General features: G+C 39.0%; 2 protein-coding genes across 5 annotated transcripts; one reads left to right on the top strand and one right to left on the bottom strand.

Annotated features, from left to right (window-relative positions):
* Window positions 1-1503: 1503 nt before the first annotated feature.
* Window positions 1504-2601, bottom strand: LOC122026222 (homeobox-leucine zipper protein HOX12-like). 3 transcript variants are annotated; one of them, XM_042584878.1, is made up of 3 exons: window positions 2307-2601; window positions 1901-2200; window positions 1504-1828 (listed from the first exon to the last, which is right to left on the bottom strand). In XM_042584878.1, exons 2-3 carry the CDS (start codon window positions 2102-2104, stop codon window positions 1574-1576), a joined length of 459 nt encoding a protein of 152 aa, XP_042440812.1. In that variant the 5' UTR covers window positions 2105-2200; window positions 2307-2601; the 3' UTR covers window positions 1504-1573. The 3 variants fall into 3 exon arrangements, with proteins under 3 accessions (XP_042440812.1, XP_042440811.1, XP_042440810.1); XM_042584877.1 differs by having other exon boundaries at window positions 1901-2195; XM_042584876.1 differs by having other exon boundaries at window positions 1901-2601.
* Window positions 2602-2603: 2 nt separating this feature from the next.
* Window positions 2604-3390, top strand: LOC122026223 (heavy metal-associated isoprenylated plant protein 7-like). Of its 2 annotated transcripts, none has more exons than XM_042584880.1 (2): window positions 2604-3135; window positions 3208-3390. In XM_042584880.1, the coding sequence occupies exon 1, from the start codon at window positions 2710-2712 to the stop codon at window positions 3121-3123; it is 414 nt and encodes a 137-aa protein (XP_042440814.1). In that variant the 5' UTR covers window positions 2604-2709; the 3' UTR covers window positions 3124-3135; window positions 3208-3390. The 2 variants fall into 2 exon arrangements, with proteins under 2 accessions (XP_042440814.1, XP_042440815.1); XM_042584881.1 differs by having other exon boundaries at window positions 3205-3390.
* Window positions 3391-19298: the final 15908 nt, after the last annotated feature.

Below are 19298 nucleotides of genomic sequence, written 5' to 3'. Positions count from 1 at the left end.
GCATCTTGTGAGGCTGTTTGGATCAGAAGAATTTTGAAAGATTTAAAATTTAAGCAAGATGAACCAACAATAATTCATTGTGATAACATGTCGACAATTGTAATGACAAAGAATCCAGTGTTCCATGCTAGATCCAAGCATATTGAACTGCGACATCACTTCATTAAAGATTTAGTTAATAAAGGAGAAATATGTATGAAGTTTATCAAGATAGATGATCAACCGGCAGACATCATGACCAAAGCTGTTACAATTGATAAGTTTAACAAATTCAAGAAGCAACTCAAGATTACAAATTAAGAGGGGATATTGAATAGTATTAATGAGTAATCTTTGGAAATCTGGAATTGCATGGTCAAGCTATGGGAAATAGAAGAACTACAATTGCATGGTCAAACTATGGGAAAGAAGATCTCGTTGGTAATTTACCAAGAGTTAATATAGTTGACTGACTTTAATTAATGTATCATGCTTCATTCTCATTATAAATTCGAACATGAAAAGTACTTGAGGTAAGGAGAGCAAGAGAAATTGTAAAAGTTGAGTGTGCTGTAGCAACTCTCATTTGAATAGAAAATCTCTTTTCCTCTAAATATCTATGCTTCCACACTCAACACATATAAGGATGTGCATGATAGTAAAATTGTATATATATAAGAATATTAGTCTGTACACCCGTTTGATACATACTCTTGGATAACTGTCACAACTCCGGATGTCTTGATTTAATTTTGAGAATTAGAATACTCAGGGATGTACTCGGACGCTCGAAACTATAAGGGTCGCCTAGCAATGGTGGAGTCAGGCCATGAGCGGCAACGCCGATGGCGATGTTGATGCTGACGCCCGAGCTTGTCTTTTCTTTCTTCTTGTTTTTTCCCTTTTTTCTATGATAAATTTAAAAAAAATTTCTTTTTATCCCCGCTGAGCACCCAGACTATAGCCCAGGTAGTCCTATACCTGGCTAGTCCTATACCTGGCTCTACCCGTGTTGCCCAAGTATATATATATATATAATTCTCTTTTGTTGGCACGTCAAAGTTGTAACTTGCAAGCAAACTGAGCAACTTTTCACTTCTTCCTCACAACAAATGCACTAGCACTAACTTATCAGCCAAACTCTGTCTCTATCATCTCGTTCAGAGTCAAGAGCTAGAAAATGACTCTTGAGTAAATTATTCCCGAAATATCATCGAGCCTTGCACTGTCCATCTCACGCCATGCAGTTCAGCAGCAGCTTTCCTTGAATCTCTTCTTGCTTCCTCACCGTGCCAAAGCAGGCCAAAATTAACTGAACTAATTAAAATTATATCGTTCATCCATAGAATTTGCAGAACTTGCTGGATTAACGAGGACTTGGACAACATAATTAATTCACTTTTCTACAACTTTAAAGGAGATCAAGGGTACTGGAAAAGAACATAGCAGCCGTACTAGCTAATGCACTAGGAATTCCTATCATTGTGTGGAGTGAAATGATTTAGCAGAGTTTAGAGAGATTGATTAATCTACAAGGGTAGATTATGGCCTTAATAATAGCAATAATTGACAGATTAGACATGTACTTAATTAATTAAACACCGTAAGAGTTTGCCCAGTCCATCATGTATTTGTTGAAGTCGTGCTCCTGCTGGTGCGCGTACATGAAGTCGCCTTCTACTCCTTCCAAGCCGAGGTCTCCGACGACCGAGAAGGATGAGCTCGGGCTGCTGCTGCCGCCGCCTGCGGCGGTGACGTTGCTGAGGCCGGAAGCTCCTCCGTTGATCCCCAACGACAGCTTCCTTTTCTCCTCCTTCGCCTCAAAAAGCTGCTCCTTCAAATTTAACACCTGCGCCAATTGATGCCTATGTTAACTTTATCGAAGTCAAAAACTCTAAAATCTTCTCTAATAATTCAGTACTTGGGATTCAAGGAGGCATTTTTGGAGGCCGACGGCGTCGTGGGCGGACTTGAGCTCGGCGTAGGCCTCCTCCACCTGCTTGTTCTTGTGGCGCGCGCGGCGGTTCTGGAACCAGACGGCGACCTGCTTGGGGTCGAGGCCGAGCTCGGCGGCGAGATGCACCTTCCGCCCCGACTCCAGCTTCCTTTCCTTCTGGAAGCCCATCTCTAAAAACTTCACCTGCGCATCGCTCAGCCGCCTCTTCTTCGCCTCATCATTCTCCGATGATCTCTAAAAACTTCACCTGCGCCTCCTCCTGCTCTCCTCCGCTCAACGAGAACAATACACAAACTCATACTCAATCATCTCTCTTAATTCTCTTTGCAATGTAAGTAGAGAACACCCGAGGTAATTAATAATTAACTACCTGTAGGAGTTTGAGAGCAGAGTTCGGACAACGAAGAGAACCGCCTCTGTTCTTCCATTGACTATCAAAATGCTTCGCCAAGTAAATAGAAAGCAAGAAAGGAGAAAATTATTTTGGTCCTGTAACTTATGTTTTTTCTAATTTTAGTCCTGTTGAGGATTAATTTTCATTTTTAGTCCTATAACTTATAATATTTTTTAATTTTAATCCTTTTCTTTAAAATTGGAAATTTTGACCGGTAATGGTTGAGTTGGCAGTCATTAATTGCCTACCTGGAAAAAACATTAAAAACCGCCACTTCTCCCGCATTTCACGTGGAAAAAAAAAACATAAAAAATGCCAAACCTAAACTTACGCCGATCCTCCATTCTCCCTTCTCCTCCTCTCAATCGCCCTTCCCCCGATGTCGCCTTCCCACCGACCCCTGCAGGCTCCAACGCCAGGGTCGGTGGAGCAGGAGGAGGAGAAGCTGGAGGGGGAGAGAAGGACTTCGGCGGCGACGCCTGAGGATGAGAAGGCCAAGGGCAATGATAAGGAAGAGGAGGAAGAAGAAGAAGGCGAGAAAAATGTGAAGTCGCCTCTGCCTTCGGAGGAAGAGGAGTCCGAGGGCAACAGCGGGGAAGGGGACACGGAAGGCTATGGGGAGAAAATAGTAGAAGCTTCGGTGGAAGTTAAGGCCAAGGGCGGCAACGGGAAGAAGGCGAAGAAACAAGGGGGCAAGCAGGCAAAGAAGGAACCACTGTCGCCTCCGGAGGAGATCGAGCTGCGCGTGTCCATGCACTACAACGGCTGCGCTAGGAAGATCAGATGGTCTTGAAGAGCTACGAAGGTACAACGATTCTACAATGAGCTTCGACCTTCAACATCTCCTCTGAAAACGATCGATGTTCCATGGCAGCAGGGGTGGCGGAGGTGGCGAGAGACTGGAGAGCCCAGAAGGTGGTGGTGAAAGGGAAGAAGGCCGTGGCCAATCCTTTAAAGGTTGTGGAGCATCTCGAGAGGGAAACCGACAAGAAAGTGCAGCTACTGACTCCTCTACCACCTCCACAGCCAGGGAAGAAGAAACCTAAAGCAAAAGATCAGCTGAAGAAGAAGAAGAAAGACGAGGAGGAAGGAAGAAGAAGACAAGAAAGAAGAGGTTCCTCAGCAAAATCCTCAATCCGCTCATCTCTTTTTTTCTCTTCGATCTCTTCTTCTCCTTTTCTCTAAACTTTTTGCTATTTTTCTGCCGCCAAAGATTGTTGTAACTTCATTCCAACTTCAAATGCACTGGCCAGCCTGCACTCGGAAGATCGCAAAGAAGATCTTAGAGATGCAAGGTTTCCCTCTGTCTCCTTCCTCTGTTCCATAGTTTCGTAAACGGACACAAACGCTATGAAAAGCTTGTGTGTGCCACGTAGGCAATTAATGGCCGCCAACTCAACATTTATCGGTCAAAATTTTTAATTTTAAAGAAAAGGATTAAAATTAAAAAATATTATAAATTACAGGATAAAAATGTAAAGTAATCTCCAACAGAACTAAAATTAGAAAAAACACAAGTTACAAGACCAAAACTTTAATTTTCTCAGCAAGAAAGATACTATAATCTGACTTATATTTGACACATCATCTATTCTACCTCTGCCTCTACCTCTACCTCTACCTGGATCGAATAATTAACAGACGAAGAAAGAAGAAGGAAGAAGGGAAGTAGGAAAGGTAGAAGGCGGAGCCGGAGGAGGTAGCAGCACTATACCAGCACGCCATGGTTAAAGTCTCGAGGCATATTTATAAATGGCTGATGGATAAAGCATCGCTTCAAAATTATATATTTTCCGCCTCACTTTATTCAAGCCTAGCTACTTCTCATCCTTTACAAAATCAACATCGAAGGATAATGACTTTTCAATTACAATACTTTTAACACAGTTGACTGTATCGTCGCGCCCTTTTAATACAGGGAAATGACGCCGATTGTAAACCAGAAGGCGGCAGATGCTGGAAATTTGAACGCTGTCGTTATTGTTCACGAGTCATTTGCTCGTGCGCATACTTGGGATAGGGAGGGAGGAGTCAATGAGCGAGGCAGGCAGGCACATGGTGCGCACCCACGCGAGGGAGGGGCTTCCTGTCGCTAACACGCGTCGCTGACAGGGACGACGCCCCGAGGGAGGGCACCCTCTGACCTCCCATCCTGGGCTTGGGCACTAAGGAACAGTTGTCAGCTTCTCATGTGCCTGTGCCCTAGACCCGACCCCGGGCCGGGTCTGGCCCGGACCCGGCCCGGGCCCGTAACCGGGTCGAACCGGAACCGGCCCGGCAAGTTGCCGGGCCGGTTCCGGTTCATTGGATGTAAAACCGGCGAACCGCCGGTTAACCGGCGGTTCAGCCGCAGAATTTTTTTTTTTTTTTTTTTTAAACGGCTTGAACCGCCGGTTAACCGGCGGTTCATAGCCGTTGGAACCGCCGGTTAACCGGCGGTTCGTAGCCGTTGGGAGGGTTTTTTAGGTATTTTTTTTCAACGGTTAGGATCATTTGACCGTTTTTTGATCAATGGCTATGATTTAGTGTCCGTTACTATCAAAACTCTATAAATAGAGAGCTTATTTCATCATTTTTCACACACATCTTCTCTACTCTTAATCTCATTTTCGTATTCTCTAATCTCTACACGCTTTCGTTTTCAATTACAATGGAAGGAGGCCGCGGAGGTGCATCATCTCGAGCTCGGAAGGGAAAGCAAATAATGAATCCGCGGGAGGAGGACCCCAACATTCAATCCACCGATGATGAGATCGAGCATCTTCCGAATCCGACACCCGACACACAAGGAAGTACCGATGCAATTACTTCTAAGGTTCGGAAACTTCCTCCTCTAAAATCTTCTATTTTTACAAAACATTTTGAGAAGGTCACTCTTCGTCGGGCGTGCAAAATGTAAGCACTGCAATGCTTCCTACAAATTCCAAGCGCGGCGGCTATGGGTCGTTGAAACGACATGTAGAAACGAAGCACCCGACGGAATATGGACTCGACCGTTCTCAAACACAATTATCAAGATTTTCTTCAACTAGCGGTAGTACCGATTCCGGTTTATTTTTATATTCGGATAATAAATTAAGAGAATCATTAGCTAAATTTGTTTCCGTAGAACATCTTTCTTTTAGTTTTGGATCTAAATGCACATTTGAAGATTTTTGTAAAGAATCTCTTAATCCATGTGCTAAACGTGTTCCTAGGACTACACTTACACGCAATTTAAAAATTAGTAAAACAAGGAAAAAGAATTTAATTGATGAATTTAGTAAATTAGATAATAAAGTTTCTTTATGTTCCGATATTTGGAGTGATCATTGGCAAACACATTCGTATATGGGTGTGACTTGCCATTGGATCGATAACTCTTGGAACCTCCAAAAAAGATTATTAGCTTATAGAGTTTTTGATGAATCACATAATGCTCATAATATCGCACAATTATTATGTTTAATTTTAGAAAAATATGGTTTAACTCATAAAATATTTTCAATATCATTAGATAATGCTAGTTCTAATACCGCTTGTATAGATGATCTAAAATTTGTTTGTCAACCTATTATTGGAGGTTTATTTTTTCATATTCGTTGTGTATGCCATGTTTTAAATTTATGTGTTCAAGATGGTTTAAAATTTTAGAAAGTTATATTAAACCAATTAGAATTGTAATTTCTTATTTATGGTCTCATCCATCTATAATGAAACAATGGGGTAGGTTTTGTAAAATTAATGGAATGAGACCTAAAAAATTTCCACGTGATGTACCAACACGTTGGAATTCAACATACCAATTATTACAAGATTCATTTCAATATAAAGAATTATTATGTTCATTTTTGCACAAAACACTAATGCTAATATATATTTATTTTCACAACAATGGAATATTTGTAGTAGTATTTGTGAAATTTTAAAAGTATTTAATGATGCAACCGAACAACTTTCCGGTGTTTATTATCCCACTGCTCAATTAGTTTTAGAAAATTTTTCTAATATAGTATTAGTTTTAAATGAACATATTAATAATGAATCTTTATCTCCTTGCATCTTAGCTATGAAAACTAAATGGGAAAAATATTTTTATTTAATTCATGAAATTTATTTAATTGCATTTGCTTTAGATCCTAGATTTAAATTAGAAGTTTTACAAGAAATGTTAACTTTATATTATGACGCTTTAATTCCAATTAAAGATTCTTCTTCCCCTGATCCAATTAATATTATATATAATGTTAGAATTTATTTATATGATATTTATAATCAATATTATGCAAAATATGGAACACAAATTAATATTTCTGAAATTCAACAAACTACTAGTAGTAATTTAAAACTTACAAAAGCACAACTCTTATTAAAAGAACGGACAAAACGTCCACGGGGATCCTCAAGTTCCACACAGGAACTTGAGAATTATTTTACGACTTCTTTTGATTTTAATGAAGCAGATAGCGAAAACTTCGATATCTTAAAGTGGTGGTCACAGAAGGCTCAAAGCTTTCCGTTCTCTCCGTGATCGGCAAAGAAATTTTAGCTTGTCCAGTGTCAATTATTGTTATGGAGCAGACGTTCAGTGCCGGCGGCAACATATTAGATGAACGACGATCAACTTTGTCTCTCGACTCATTGGAAGCCCAAGCATTACTGGACGATTGGACCAGAGCGGAGAAAAGAATCCAAGGAATGCAACTTTCAGATGACGAAGTTGAAGATTTTGATACTGAAGGAACAAATACGACAGGAACAGGAAATGGAAGTGAATGAAAATGTAAAAGGATAAAAATGTAAAAGAACTACGTGGGCTTTGATTCCCCTAAAGGGATACGTAGGCAACTTAAATAAGTGCAAGCCCTTTTTTTAATAAATTTTAATTTCTAATTTTTAATGTTTAATGTTTAATTTTTAATTTTTAATTTTTATTAACATATTAATCTTGAACCGTGACGAACCGTGACGAACCGTGAACCGAACCGTGAACCGTAACCGTCTTGGGCGGTTAAGGTTAAGGGTCGACCTGCCTGGAACCGTCGAACCGGCGGTTCCGAACCGTCGAACCGTCGGTTCCGAACCGTGGTCAGGTCTACTGTGCCCGCTCGCTGCGGCCCCAAAAGATAAGCCCGCTGTTTCAGTTGCACTCACAGACGGTGGTAGCTTTTGTTGCTTTACTGCTCCTGCCGAGTACTGAATCACTCATCTCGTACCGGCTCGGTTACCTGTTGACGTCCAACTCTGCGCGGGCGAATGAGACGGAACATGGCTGCATCCATTGAATGGGAATTAGAGAACGGAAAGTTTGGCGGTGCCCGTCGCCATGGGCGGAAGCTGCCTTTCCCGATATCTCGAGCGGTCCTTATCCGTCGGATCAGTCTTTCATTCCAATCTAATTCTAAAACATATAATTTGAAAGCTTTAACATTTTTTCTATCCTTAACATAAACAGCGAAGGAATTTTGAGGTGTTTAGTGTGGCCACCAGCTCATATTCTGGCCTATGTGCATGCCAACCAGGCCATCGACACTTTTGTGCAGCAGTACCATCGCCATCTTCTTTCTCTGATCAGCGGTCACATTGTGGGAGTAACTGAGATGATCTCCACGAGCACGCACACATTCATGGCGGATGCATTGTATCTGGAAACAGGATACAGAAGAGCAGATTGAATGAACTCTCTAAAATTGGGTTAATTCGATCCTACCTGTACAGGCACTGTCCCAACCTCTCACATTTGGATGATAGGACCCACACTTAAGTAGTGGATCCCACCACCTCATTGTGAGAGGTTGGGGCAGTACCTGTACAGGTAGGATGAAATTTACCCTAAAATTAGGTGCCTCAGCTGGGGGCTTTTGCTTCGCCGCTGCTTGCTTTGCGTGACGAGGGAAAGGAAAGTGAGCAGCTTTCCGGTGCCTGTCTCCCCTTCCGATCTAGGGAATAAACACGAGACGAACGAGCCACGCGTCGCACGCTAATTAATTCATTATTTGTCAGATACTTAAAAAAAAAATTGGTAAAATGGAGAAAAATCATCCCACTCATTTTTAATTTTACATGCAGTCTCTTTATCCAAAATTTCCCCTGGAATAATAGTGAAGGTTTTATTCACATGAATAGTACCTCACATGAATAGTGACTATAAGGAAGAAAGAAAATTTAAAAGGAAAAAATACAAAGAAAATAAATAAAGTAAACCAGATTTATACGTATAAAATATCGAAACGTTTCAAGATATGCAACTGGGTTTGATTGAGAATCTGGACAGCATCTCGTGTTATTTAGTCTTTGCGAGTTCATTGAATCTGAATCCTGAGTTTGACATCTGATAACCTGCTACTAGGATGGCACAAAATTCTTTATGAAACATATTTGAAACTTGTTTGAATCTTAATTCCTGAACTGAATTCTGAATTGATAATTACAGAAACTAATCCCATCTTAGAGAGTTACCTAGCTGTCGGAAGTATTGAAATGGAATTCCTGAAGTTGAAATTGAGAGACTTCGAAGAATCTTGTTATTCATTCAGCAAGAAGCAGGGAATAAATTAGGCATACAGACCTCTGAAATCTAAGTTTCTGAGACTAATCTTTTGACTTCCTGAATTCAGAAAGATAGAGAGGATGGTCCTATTTCCATGTTCTAACTTGGGAAGGCTGTTGCAAACTATTAGAATGCAAAGGAAGTGTCCTGATTTCCATGGGCCAAACCAATGTTTGATTCCTACGTTCTTGATTTCAAAGATCAAATTCTGAACAGATTCTGACACTTGATGCTATAAGGGAGTATAAAGGTCAACATTACAACATTTCTCAACTCTGATACATCCATAAATCACCATGATTCAAATGGATGGACTGCACTCCATTGACCTTGAATCCTTGAAGACATGCAGCAACCATCTTACTAAGCTGTTTCGGTTCATGATGAAGAACAGTTGCACAAGGAATGTGTATTAAGTTTTGAAACTCTAGCATGCCAAGTCAACTATCTGATTAAAGGAAAGCTTTGTTGGAAATGGGGAGAGTGGGGACGTGGGAATATGCCCACGTTCTCCACTACTCATAATGGAGAAGTCCATTATGTCCTTGGTTTATTTCTCTATATAAAAGGGTGCGTCCAAGGATCATGGGATGTTCAAAAGGGTTCGAATGTTCGAAAGATGGACGAAACGCAGAGAGTAAGAGGACATCTGAGGCGGTGAGATTTTGGTTCGTGGAATCGTGGAGGGCTTCTCAATCCTGTGATCGCTCTTTCGACAGCGAGTTTCGCCATTGCCGATTGCGGATTTGCGGGAGATCACTGTAAGTTTTTACTTCTTTAATTAATTCGTCTTTCATGCATTTAGAATAATCTACATTGGTATCAGAGCACAAGTTATTTCTAAATGCATGAAAAATCCCAAAATCCTTATCTCTGCGTTGAATCAAAATTATGGTTTGGTTCTGTTCGTTCTGTTTTCTGGGCGAAATCATGACTAAGTCATGATCAGCGATAATAATCGCTGCCCTGAAAGGAATCTGTCTCCGTCTAGTTTTGCCGTAGCCGAGCAAGATTGCGTCCATGTTACAATCTGCCATAGTCGCCGACGTCGTAAAACCTCGAGGGAACACTTACGGAGTTAGTCTCCGATCATGGTCGACGAAGTGCTCATGGCCACCTCTCGTTGCAACCCGTGTTCGTTGCGGGAAAGGTGGCGTGCATAGCATACACGGCGTGCACAATGTGCACGGTGCGCATGGAGTGCGTGCATGGGGTCATGCGGCAAAGAAAACGGGAAAGAGATAAAGATGAAGTTTAATGTGGCAGTGCTGTGATATGTTCACAGAATTGCATTAAATTTTTTTTTCCAGTGCTGTGATATGTTCACAGAATTGCCGCATGCAATTAAATTTTTTTTTCTCATGCATTTTATATATATATATATATATATATATATATATGCATGTTGGAATTAATTAATTAAAATTAGGATTGTTGATCCAATTTTAATTAATTATGTGAGTTTAACATGAATGGTCCAATTAGACCTAATTTAGATTAAATCATTAGTTGGTTTAATCAAAATAATTTGATCTAAACCTGAATCAATTTGGGTTGATTAATTGGATTTGGACAAAATATGATCAAATGACCAGATGGGTCAAATTTGATCAAATGATTAGATTTGTTCTAATCAATCAGACTTAAACCAATAAATATTGGTTTGATCAAACAGACCCAAGTTTGATCAATAAGTCTAAAATTGGTAGAAATGGACTTAGATTAAAAAGTAATAGAACATAGGTACAAATATCCCTGTCCAATTAGATTTGTTCTAAATAAGGACAATGGACCGAGCTTAGGATCTAGATCCCTAATCAACCGATCCAATGGGTCTGACTAATTAGATCAGTTCTAATTGTCAACCTAAACTCTTAAAAATCGAGAAGATTTATTTTTTTTGATTTATTATGTTGGTACTATGCCTATATAAATTGGAATAAGTCCGTTTTGTACTAGTTAGTCAGTTTTGTACTGACTTATTTAATTTCAAATTTTCAAATGACACGGACGATTACCACATTGACTCGTCGTGAAGTGCGAGAAAATCAGCTCAGGGAGGAAATTTAGAAGATAAAGTATAACTCTACTTATGGAGTTGACGGACACATTGGACGGCTTGATGATCTATTTTGGAAACTTGAGCGAGAAGAGTTCCCAGTCCTGGACAGTTATAGGATCTAGGCTTTGATGCGTTCATTGCCAGAAAATCTTAGGATGATAGCAGACTATATTTGGGGGCGTCATCAAGGACGCATCACATATTCAGTATTATGTGAGGAGCTGCTTCATCATATGACTGAAGAGGATCCGAAAGAGTTCGAAGAGGATCTGGAAATGATCGAGGAGGATCCAAAAGAGGATCCAATTGAGGATCCTATACAGAATCTTGAAGTTGTCCTGCCTGAGATTACCCCAAATGAGTCCAGGCTGAAAAGGATAATATTGGCCACTGCACTAGTGTCTGTCCTAGTGGGAGTGGTAGTTGTCTATCTAGTTTACTAGAGTTCTGTTATTGTTATTGTCGTTATGTATGAACAATATTTAGTCCATTTCATTCATGTCAGTTAGTTATATGTTAACAATATGCAGCATAATTTTATATTAATGATGTGTTCATTTATTTATGTTATTTGCTTGACATGATGCATGATTAGTTTATGATGTATTAAATGATTAATTCATTTAATTAAATAAATCATGATATATCAAATGATTAGTTCATTTAATTAAAAGAATTCATGATATTAAAAATGATTAGTTCATTTGTTGGGATGTATGTAATAGAATTGATTAATATTAATTTGATTGGTCATACGAATGATGAGTGAAAACATAGTTGTCACTTGATTTTGTAAACCAACTCAAAGTAATATTAAGTTAATCATAAATTGCATACATATGATATACACTGAATACTAAATAATGTGTTTATTTATGATAGATTATGGCAACGAAAAATATTATAGTTGAACTCAACAAAGGTGAAAAACTTAATGGGGATAACTATAAGATCTGGCACCTCAAGATACAATATGTACTTGAGGAACAAGAAGTTCTAGAGGCTGTAAATCAGGTTATGAAAGAACCTGTAGATGGTCCCACTGCACAACACAAACGAGATCTTGATGCCTATAAGGCATGGAAGAAAAAGGACTTCACTGCAAAAGGCATATTGATTAGTTCAATGGTAGACGACCTAGCTTTTGAGTATGAGTCGTATCTTTCGGCTCATGCAGTCTGGGTAGCCCTTAAAGAAAAATATAGTGGAGTAAGTGTGAGCAAGCTTCGACAGCTGACAATCAAGTTTGACAGCTACAAAAAGTGTCCTAATGTATCAATGGTTCAATACCTCAGGGAGATGTCGAACATGATTCGGGAGCTTAAAACTGCTGGTCATGAGTTGACTGATGAACAACAAGTTCAAGTAATTATTCGTTCACTTCCAGATTCTTGGGAGACCATGAAGCAGACCTTACCTCACAGTGAGAGTATCAAGACTTTCACTGACATCTCACGCCATGTAGAATTGGAGGCGGAGAGAGTTGAATCTACAAGGATTTCTGGACAAGCCTATGTGGTTGTAGGTTCTGTTGGATCATATGAATCCAAGAAAAAGAAATAGTTCAAGAAAGTGAAGGGAAAGAAGCGGGAAGCTGCTGCTGTGGGACAGGGCCCAATCAAGAAGATAATAAAGAAGACTGGAAAGAAACCTAAAAACAAGTTGACTTGTTTTAACTGTGGCAAGAAGGGTCACTTCGCTTGGGAGTGCACTGAGCCGAAAAAGGTAAATCCAAGTGTGTCTTCTTTTCTAGAGAATTTTGTTGCTAGTTCAGTGTTGTTAGCTGATTCTTATCCTTTGTGGATTATAGATTTGGGAGCAACCAACCATGTAGCTCGGGAAAGAGTTACATTTGTTGAGTACCATCGGGTACTAGCTAGCAACAAGTGGATCTATGTGGGAAACAATGCAAGAGTTGAAGTCAAAGGAGTCGACACTTGCAAACTCAACCTCTGTGGTGGTAGAGTTTTGTTTCTACATGATGTCCTGTATGCTCCTGAAATTTGATGGAATCTTGTTTTCGTTACGTGTCTTCTTGATTTAGGGTATTGTATTAATTTATACAGTCAGTCTGTTGAACTTAAGATTGACTCAGTGTCAATCGGACATGGTTTTTTAACAAATGGTTTTATGGTTCTTGATGTAGAACCAGATGTCAATTATACTATTGATGATTGTTTTTCAAACATTGCTCTAACTAGTGATGTAGATATAACTGATGAGGTTTGACATGCAAGATTATGACACATAGGACTAGAACATATGAATCGGTTGGCTAAAGAGGGTCTATTGGGCACTCGGGATAAGATTCAATTGTCTATATGTGAGCATTGTCTTGCTGGAAAAACAACTAGAAAATCATTTGGTAAGGCTATTAGATCTTAATCAATATTGCAGTTAATTTATTCGGATATTTATGGTCCAATGAATGTGAAGGCTAGACATGGAGCTTCCTATTTCATTACATTTATTGATGATTTCTCTAGGTTCGGTCATGTGTATTTGATTTCTCACAAATCTGAAGCATTGGATTGATTCATTCGTTATATGAACGAAGTTGAGAATCAAATAGAACGTAAAGTTAAGACTTTACACACTGACCATGGAGGGGAGTATTTGTCTGATTTGTTCAAGACAATATGTAATGATAGAGGGATTATAAGACAACTGACAATCCCTGGAACTCCACAGTAAAATGGGATAGCTGAAAGAAGAAATAGGACTCTTCTTGAAATGGTTAGGTCTATGATGACGCAAGCTAATTTACCAATCTCCTATTGGGGAGATGCATTATTAACTGCAGCCTATATACTTAACAAAGTACCTTCAAAGTCAGTTCCATCTACCCCATATGAACGTTGGACAAGCAGAAAACCAGATTTAAGTAATTTGAGACCCCGGGAGTCAGCTGCTTTTGTTCATGATAGTTCTCACAAGTATGGAAAACTAGGGCCTAGGGGTAAGAAATGTATCTTTATAAAATATCATGAGACCTCCAAAGGTTATGTTTTCATAAGTGAGCAACTAGATGGAACCATCTCCGAAATAGACTCGAGAGATGCGACTTTTCTCGAAACAGAGTTCCCAATCAGAAGTGATGTTGATAAAAATATTCCTCTATTTGAGGATGATGAGATATTATCAACAAGAGAGGTGTTAAAAGGGACACCTGAGTCTAGTCATCCGAGTGGGAGTGATATGCCGAGTCATGAGTTGACTTCTCAATAGCTCAACTTATGGACAAGTGTTCGTAAGATCAAACCTAAGAAGAGATTTGATATTGAGAATGAGGCATTAGTTACACTTCCAATTGATGACGACGAACCTCAATCCATTGAGGAAGCATTGGGATGTAGAGTTAGAGAAAAATGGAAAGCTGCAATGGTTGAAGAGATGGAGTCCATGATTCAGAATCATGTTTGGGACTTAGTCGATCTTCCTCCGAGCCGAAGGGCTATTGGGAATAAATGGATTCTCAAAATAAAGAGGAAAGTATATGGATCGATTAACAGATACAAAGCTCATTTAGTTGCAAAAGGATATACCCAAATGGAGGGTATTGATTTTAAAGAGACATTTTCTCCCGTAGTGAAATTTGTGTCAATACGAGTTATTTTAGCCTTTGTGGCACATTATGACTTGGAATTACATCAAATGGATGTAAAAACTGCTTTCCTTAATGACGATCTTGACGAAAAAATCTATATGGTTTAGCCAGAAGGTTTCATTACTGAAGGCCAAGAGCAGAAAGTATGTAAACTTAGAAAGTCTATATATGTGCTAAAGCAAGCGTCAAGACAATGGAACATAAGATTTAACGAAGTCGTTTTATCTTATGGTTTCGAGATGATCAATGAGGATCATTGTGTTTTCCTAAAAAGGGAAAAAGAAAAGTATGTCATTTTATCATTATATATTGATGATATGCTGATAGCTGGAAATGACATAGGATATGTGAATGAAGTCAAGAAGTGGCTAGCTATCATCACAATTTGATACAACAGATATGGGAGAAGCTGAATACATCTTAGGAGTGAAGATCATAAGAGATCGTTCTAAAAGACTTTTGGGTCTGTCACAAGAGTCTTATATAAATAAGATGTTACATCATTTCAGCATATCTAATTGCAACATAGAACAGACACCTATTGTGAAAGGTACTGTTTTGAGCAAGAGTATATGTCCTAAAACTCCAGATGAAATATCTGAGATGAATAAAAAACCATATGTCAGTGCTATTGGTAGTTTGATGTACACTATGTTGTGTACACGTCCTGATATCAGCTATGTTGTGGGCTTAGTCAGTCGCTTCTAGTCAAACCCAGGACCGAGACACTGGAAGGCGGTAAAAAGGATATTCAGATATCTGAAGGCGATAACAGATTATTGTCTCTGTTTTCAAGGATCAGATATGAATTTGAAAGGTTATCAAATGCAGATTGGGCTGGAGACCTGGATGATAGAAAATCCACATCAGGCTATGCATTATTGCTGAATAGTGGCGCCATCTCTTGGAACAACAAGAAACAAGCTTGTGTAGCTTTGTCGACTATGGAAGTTGAATATGTGGCATGTTAAGCAGCTGTGCAAGAAGCAGTCCGGTTGAGAAGGTTTCTGAAGCATCTGAAAATTGCTGAGAATAGTGGGAGTCCAATAACTGTCTACTGTGATAGTCAAGCTGCAATAGATTTTTCCAAGGATCCCAAATATCATAGCAAAGGCAAGCATATAGAAATTAAATATAATTTTGTAAGGGATATTGTGGCTAAAAGAAAAGTGATTCTTGAGTATGTCCCTACATGTGCTATGCTTGCAGATCCTTTTACTAAGCCAATGACTAAAGAGTCATTTAAAGAACGTCTAAAGTCTTTGGGACTTCGTAGAATGTAACAATATTGAAATAAAAATCAGACTTTGTGATTTGATTGTGTCATTTGTCATAGTTTATTCAGTGTATATATTGTATTTGTTATATTCATATAAGATCTCGGTGAGTATGTTGGCAGGTGGAGATTGGTCCACTCACATGGACAATCATCTCTGTTTGTTAAGTACAAATAGGGGTAAGACCGTTACTTATGGAACAACTTATGTAGCTGAAATTAGAGACATGTTCATAAGTTGAGGTCGCCTTGATAATTGTGTCAAGATGAGATCATTTATGTATTAATAATGATCGAAGTAAATGAACCCACCATTTATTAAACCTGTTGAAGGTCAGATGAGAATTCATGTGTTGAATTCAGGATTAGACATTAGGTATGTCTAAATCAAAATCTGTACGATGTTAAATTTGAAGACAGCATGCGCTATTTTTAGTAAAGAGAATAACATCATAACATGTGATTCATACCACATGTGCTATTGCGACAATAAAGGTAGTAGAAAAATGGATCCCTGTTTCACTACTATGTGAGACCTTTTGAGATTATAAGTTAATCTCAGTTTTTACCTTAGTGACTATTTAGCTGTTTACTTGAAGTTTTAATCAGTGTCTGCTACTTTAGCGTATATCCTATGGCTATGGATGATTCGGTCTATGGAGAATAACTAGGAAAGCGACTGATTAAAATAAATAAATTCTAGCTAAAAAGGAAGATTAAATATATTTACATCTTTTGATGTTATTCACTGGTCGACCCATTTCTGTTATATATAGAAATGAATGTGAATATTGAATATGGAACATGCTCTTGACATAATGGTCATTATAAGGGATTAGAGATGTTCATATTGATGTAAATAAAAATTATTTAATCTGGGTAAATAGTAAGACATGGATATCTCCAAGATAATGGTTGTGTGTCACTTGAAGATTGGATGGATTCTGGATAAAGGCTATGTGCCACCAAGAAAGAGGTTATGTGCCATTCAGAGTGGTCTCTAATTTATTTGAGCAGCTCAGCAAAGTGTAACAACTTTATTAGCATTGATTGCTTAAGGAGCGGCTAAGTCAAGGTGTAACAATCTTTTTAGCAACTATCGCTCAGTGTTCTTGCTATCGCACAAATCATTTTCTCTAAGTATGGATTGGATGTTCTCATATAGTCTATGTGACCAAACTCTCTAATAGTCTATGTGATTTATTAAGTCTTTGTGACTTACCTGAATGAACTAGTCTTAGTGACTTACATTGGACGAGTGGGAAATGTTGGAAATGGGAAGAGTGGAGACGTGGAAACATGCCCACGTTCCCCACTACTCATAATGGAGAAGTCCATTATGCCCCTGGTTTATTTCCCTATATAAAGGGGTGCGTCCAAGGATCATGGGATGTTCAAAGGGGTTCGAATGTTCGAAAGACGGACGAAACACAGAGAGTAAGAGGAGGACATCTGAGGCGGTGAGATTTGGTTCATGGAATCGTGGAGGGCTTTCTGATCCTGTGATCGCTCTTCCGATAGCGAGTTTCGTCATTGCCGATTACGGATCTGCAGGAGATCGTTGTACGTTTTTACCACTTTAATTAATTCGTCTTTCATGCATTTAGAATAATCTACAAGCTTAACCGGCTGAACAGGAAACGAGAACAAAGAGGTGCTCCACGAGTGGTAAAAACAAGTCCAACACAGCTACAAAGTACCACATTCATTTGTTTACTTCATCAACAAGAGGTATTCTTTTATGCACATCAATTGGTCAACTCGTCAAGTTTATCATTCTAATACTCTCCTCTTTTCATTTGTTTCTTCCCTTTTACCTATTTTCCTTGCCTCTTATTCTCTTGCGAACTCCAATAAGTCCTTTTGATTCATTCATGTATGCTATGTCTTTATGGTGATGGAGAATTAAAAAATGAGCAAACTTATAGTAGTGAAGTGTTGTGAGTGACATTGCCTGGAACTCTACTTTCATTATATGTTTTGGAGAGTGAGAGTGGAAACACCTATCTTGTAAGATTGCATCTTTCTTAGTTTTCAAGTGGATTGAAATCATTATGCTTATTGATTATGGTATGGATTAAATTCATGAATATTTTGATCTTTTAGGCTATCTCAACTCTTTAACTACATATTATTACTGAAGTATCACTATGTTATTGACTTGAAGCATATTGCTTTAAATGGATTTCTCCTTGAGATGATAGAGCCTTTATGCAATCATTCAAGTGAATAATCCTTATTCCTTTTGGACTCGTTGTATAAACTATCTGCTAATAATTCCCTGTACTGTGCCTCTCATAGTCCATAGTGTGCTTTTGAACTAGAGAAACATATGTATGTGGTTTATGCTGTGGTTTAGCTTTTGTTATCGTAACAACAAACATATTATCTCGACTGATCCTGTCTGAAAGCTGGAAAGATGGCGCGTTGGTGATGATGGCTGAATGGTTACAGGAGCAAGACTTTTCCCTTCTTAGAGAGACCTCCTTGCGATCCTGCACACATGTCGACGATCTGATAGAGGGTTAGTGACAAAAAACTAGGGGAGAGGATCCCTGTCAAGGCCCTCCGACACTCAAGTTCGTACGATCATGAATGAAGGAATTGCAGAGAAAGTAGTCGCACAAGAATAGGGTTTAGATGATGTAAAATTGCATACCTTGTCCACGTAGAAAAACCTCCCTTTATATACTACCTATCATAACCTCCGTAATCATGAGGTGACATCGTGCGTCAGAGTTTGTTAGTTTGTTGTGCAATGAGTATACGAGGAATCTTTTATGTATCCACAGATGAACCTCTTTTGTCATTTATGGCTTAGGCTTTTGACGAAGCCGTTATAGGAATATGCTATCACAAATGGTCGCCCAACAGGATAACCTCTGAAGGAGTTCCCAAAGGAATATTCCCCGATAATCTTGACAGCTTATTGAAATATTATCTGTTGCTTATATGCTGAATATATCTCGACCGACTAACAAAGTCGACTACCTTTATACCTGCTCTTGTATTAAGCTGCTTTATCATGCATTAAATGTTGTCATAAGTCCAGTCAGAAATCCGTATGACACATTGAGCATGCTAGAAATATGTTTAAGCAACCCTTTGATAAAACTGTGTGCACTAAAGATTTATTTGGAAGTAGATATGCAACTAAGTCTCTTAACTCCAACCTGCTTTATGACCGATTGTACGTGAAGAACTTTACAAAGTTAACTGCCTCTAACCGACCGACATTCATCTGGCTAGACATATATGGAAATATCTAGAAGGCTATAAGCCTTGAGCTCGGCTGATCTGTCATTTGGTCAGGCACACACGGAGAGTTTTATAAGATAAAGTGACTCAAGCCTGGTCGATCTTTCATCCAGCCGGGCGCATATATATTTATGAGGCTAAGTGCAAGGTTTAAAATTTTGACCCGTGCTGAGATTTCGGTCCTGGACCAGAACAATACGGTTTTTGTACTATATCATGCCGTGCCGATATAGTTT

This window comes from Zingiber officinale, chromosome 10A, assembly GCF_018446385.1.
Source record: "Zingiber officinale cultivar Zhangliang chromosome 10A, Zo_v1.1, whole genome shotgun sequence".
Taxonomy (NCBI): Eukaryota; Viridiplantae; Streptophyta; class Magnoliopsida; order Zingiberales; family Zingiberaceae; genus Zingiber; species Zingiber officinale.
The sequence above is the reverse complement of the archived record's forward strand: the minus strand, read 5'-3'. Positions and strand labels throughout refer to the sequence as shown.

Bases quoted from the DNA above. Each gene is read 5' to 3' on its own strand.
- LOC122026222 (XM_042584876.1), bottom strand. From the start codon at position 2,104: ATGGGCTTCCAGAAGGAAAGGAAGCTGGAGTCGGGGCGGAAGGTGCAT. The intron at 1,829-1,900 runs GTACTGAATTAT...CAATTGGCGCAG, and splicing joins AATGCCTCCTTGAATCCCAA to GTGTTAAATTTGAAGGAGCA.
- LOC122026223 (XM_042584880.1), top strand. From the start codon at position 2,710: ATGTCGCCTTCCCACCGACCCCTGCAGGCTCCAACGCCAGGGTCGGTG.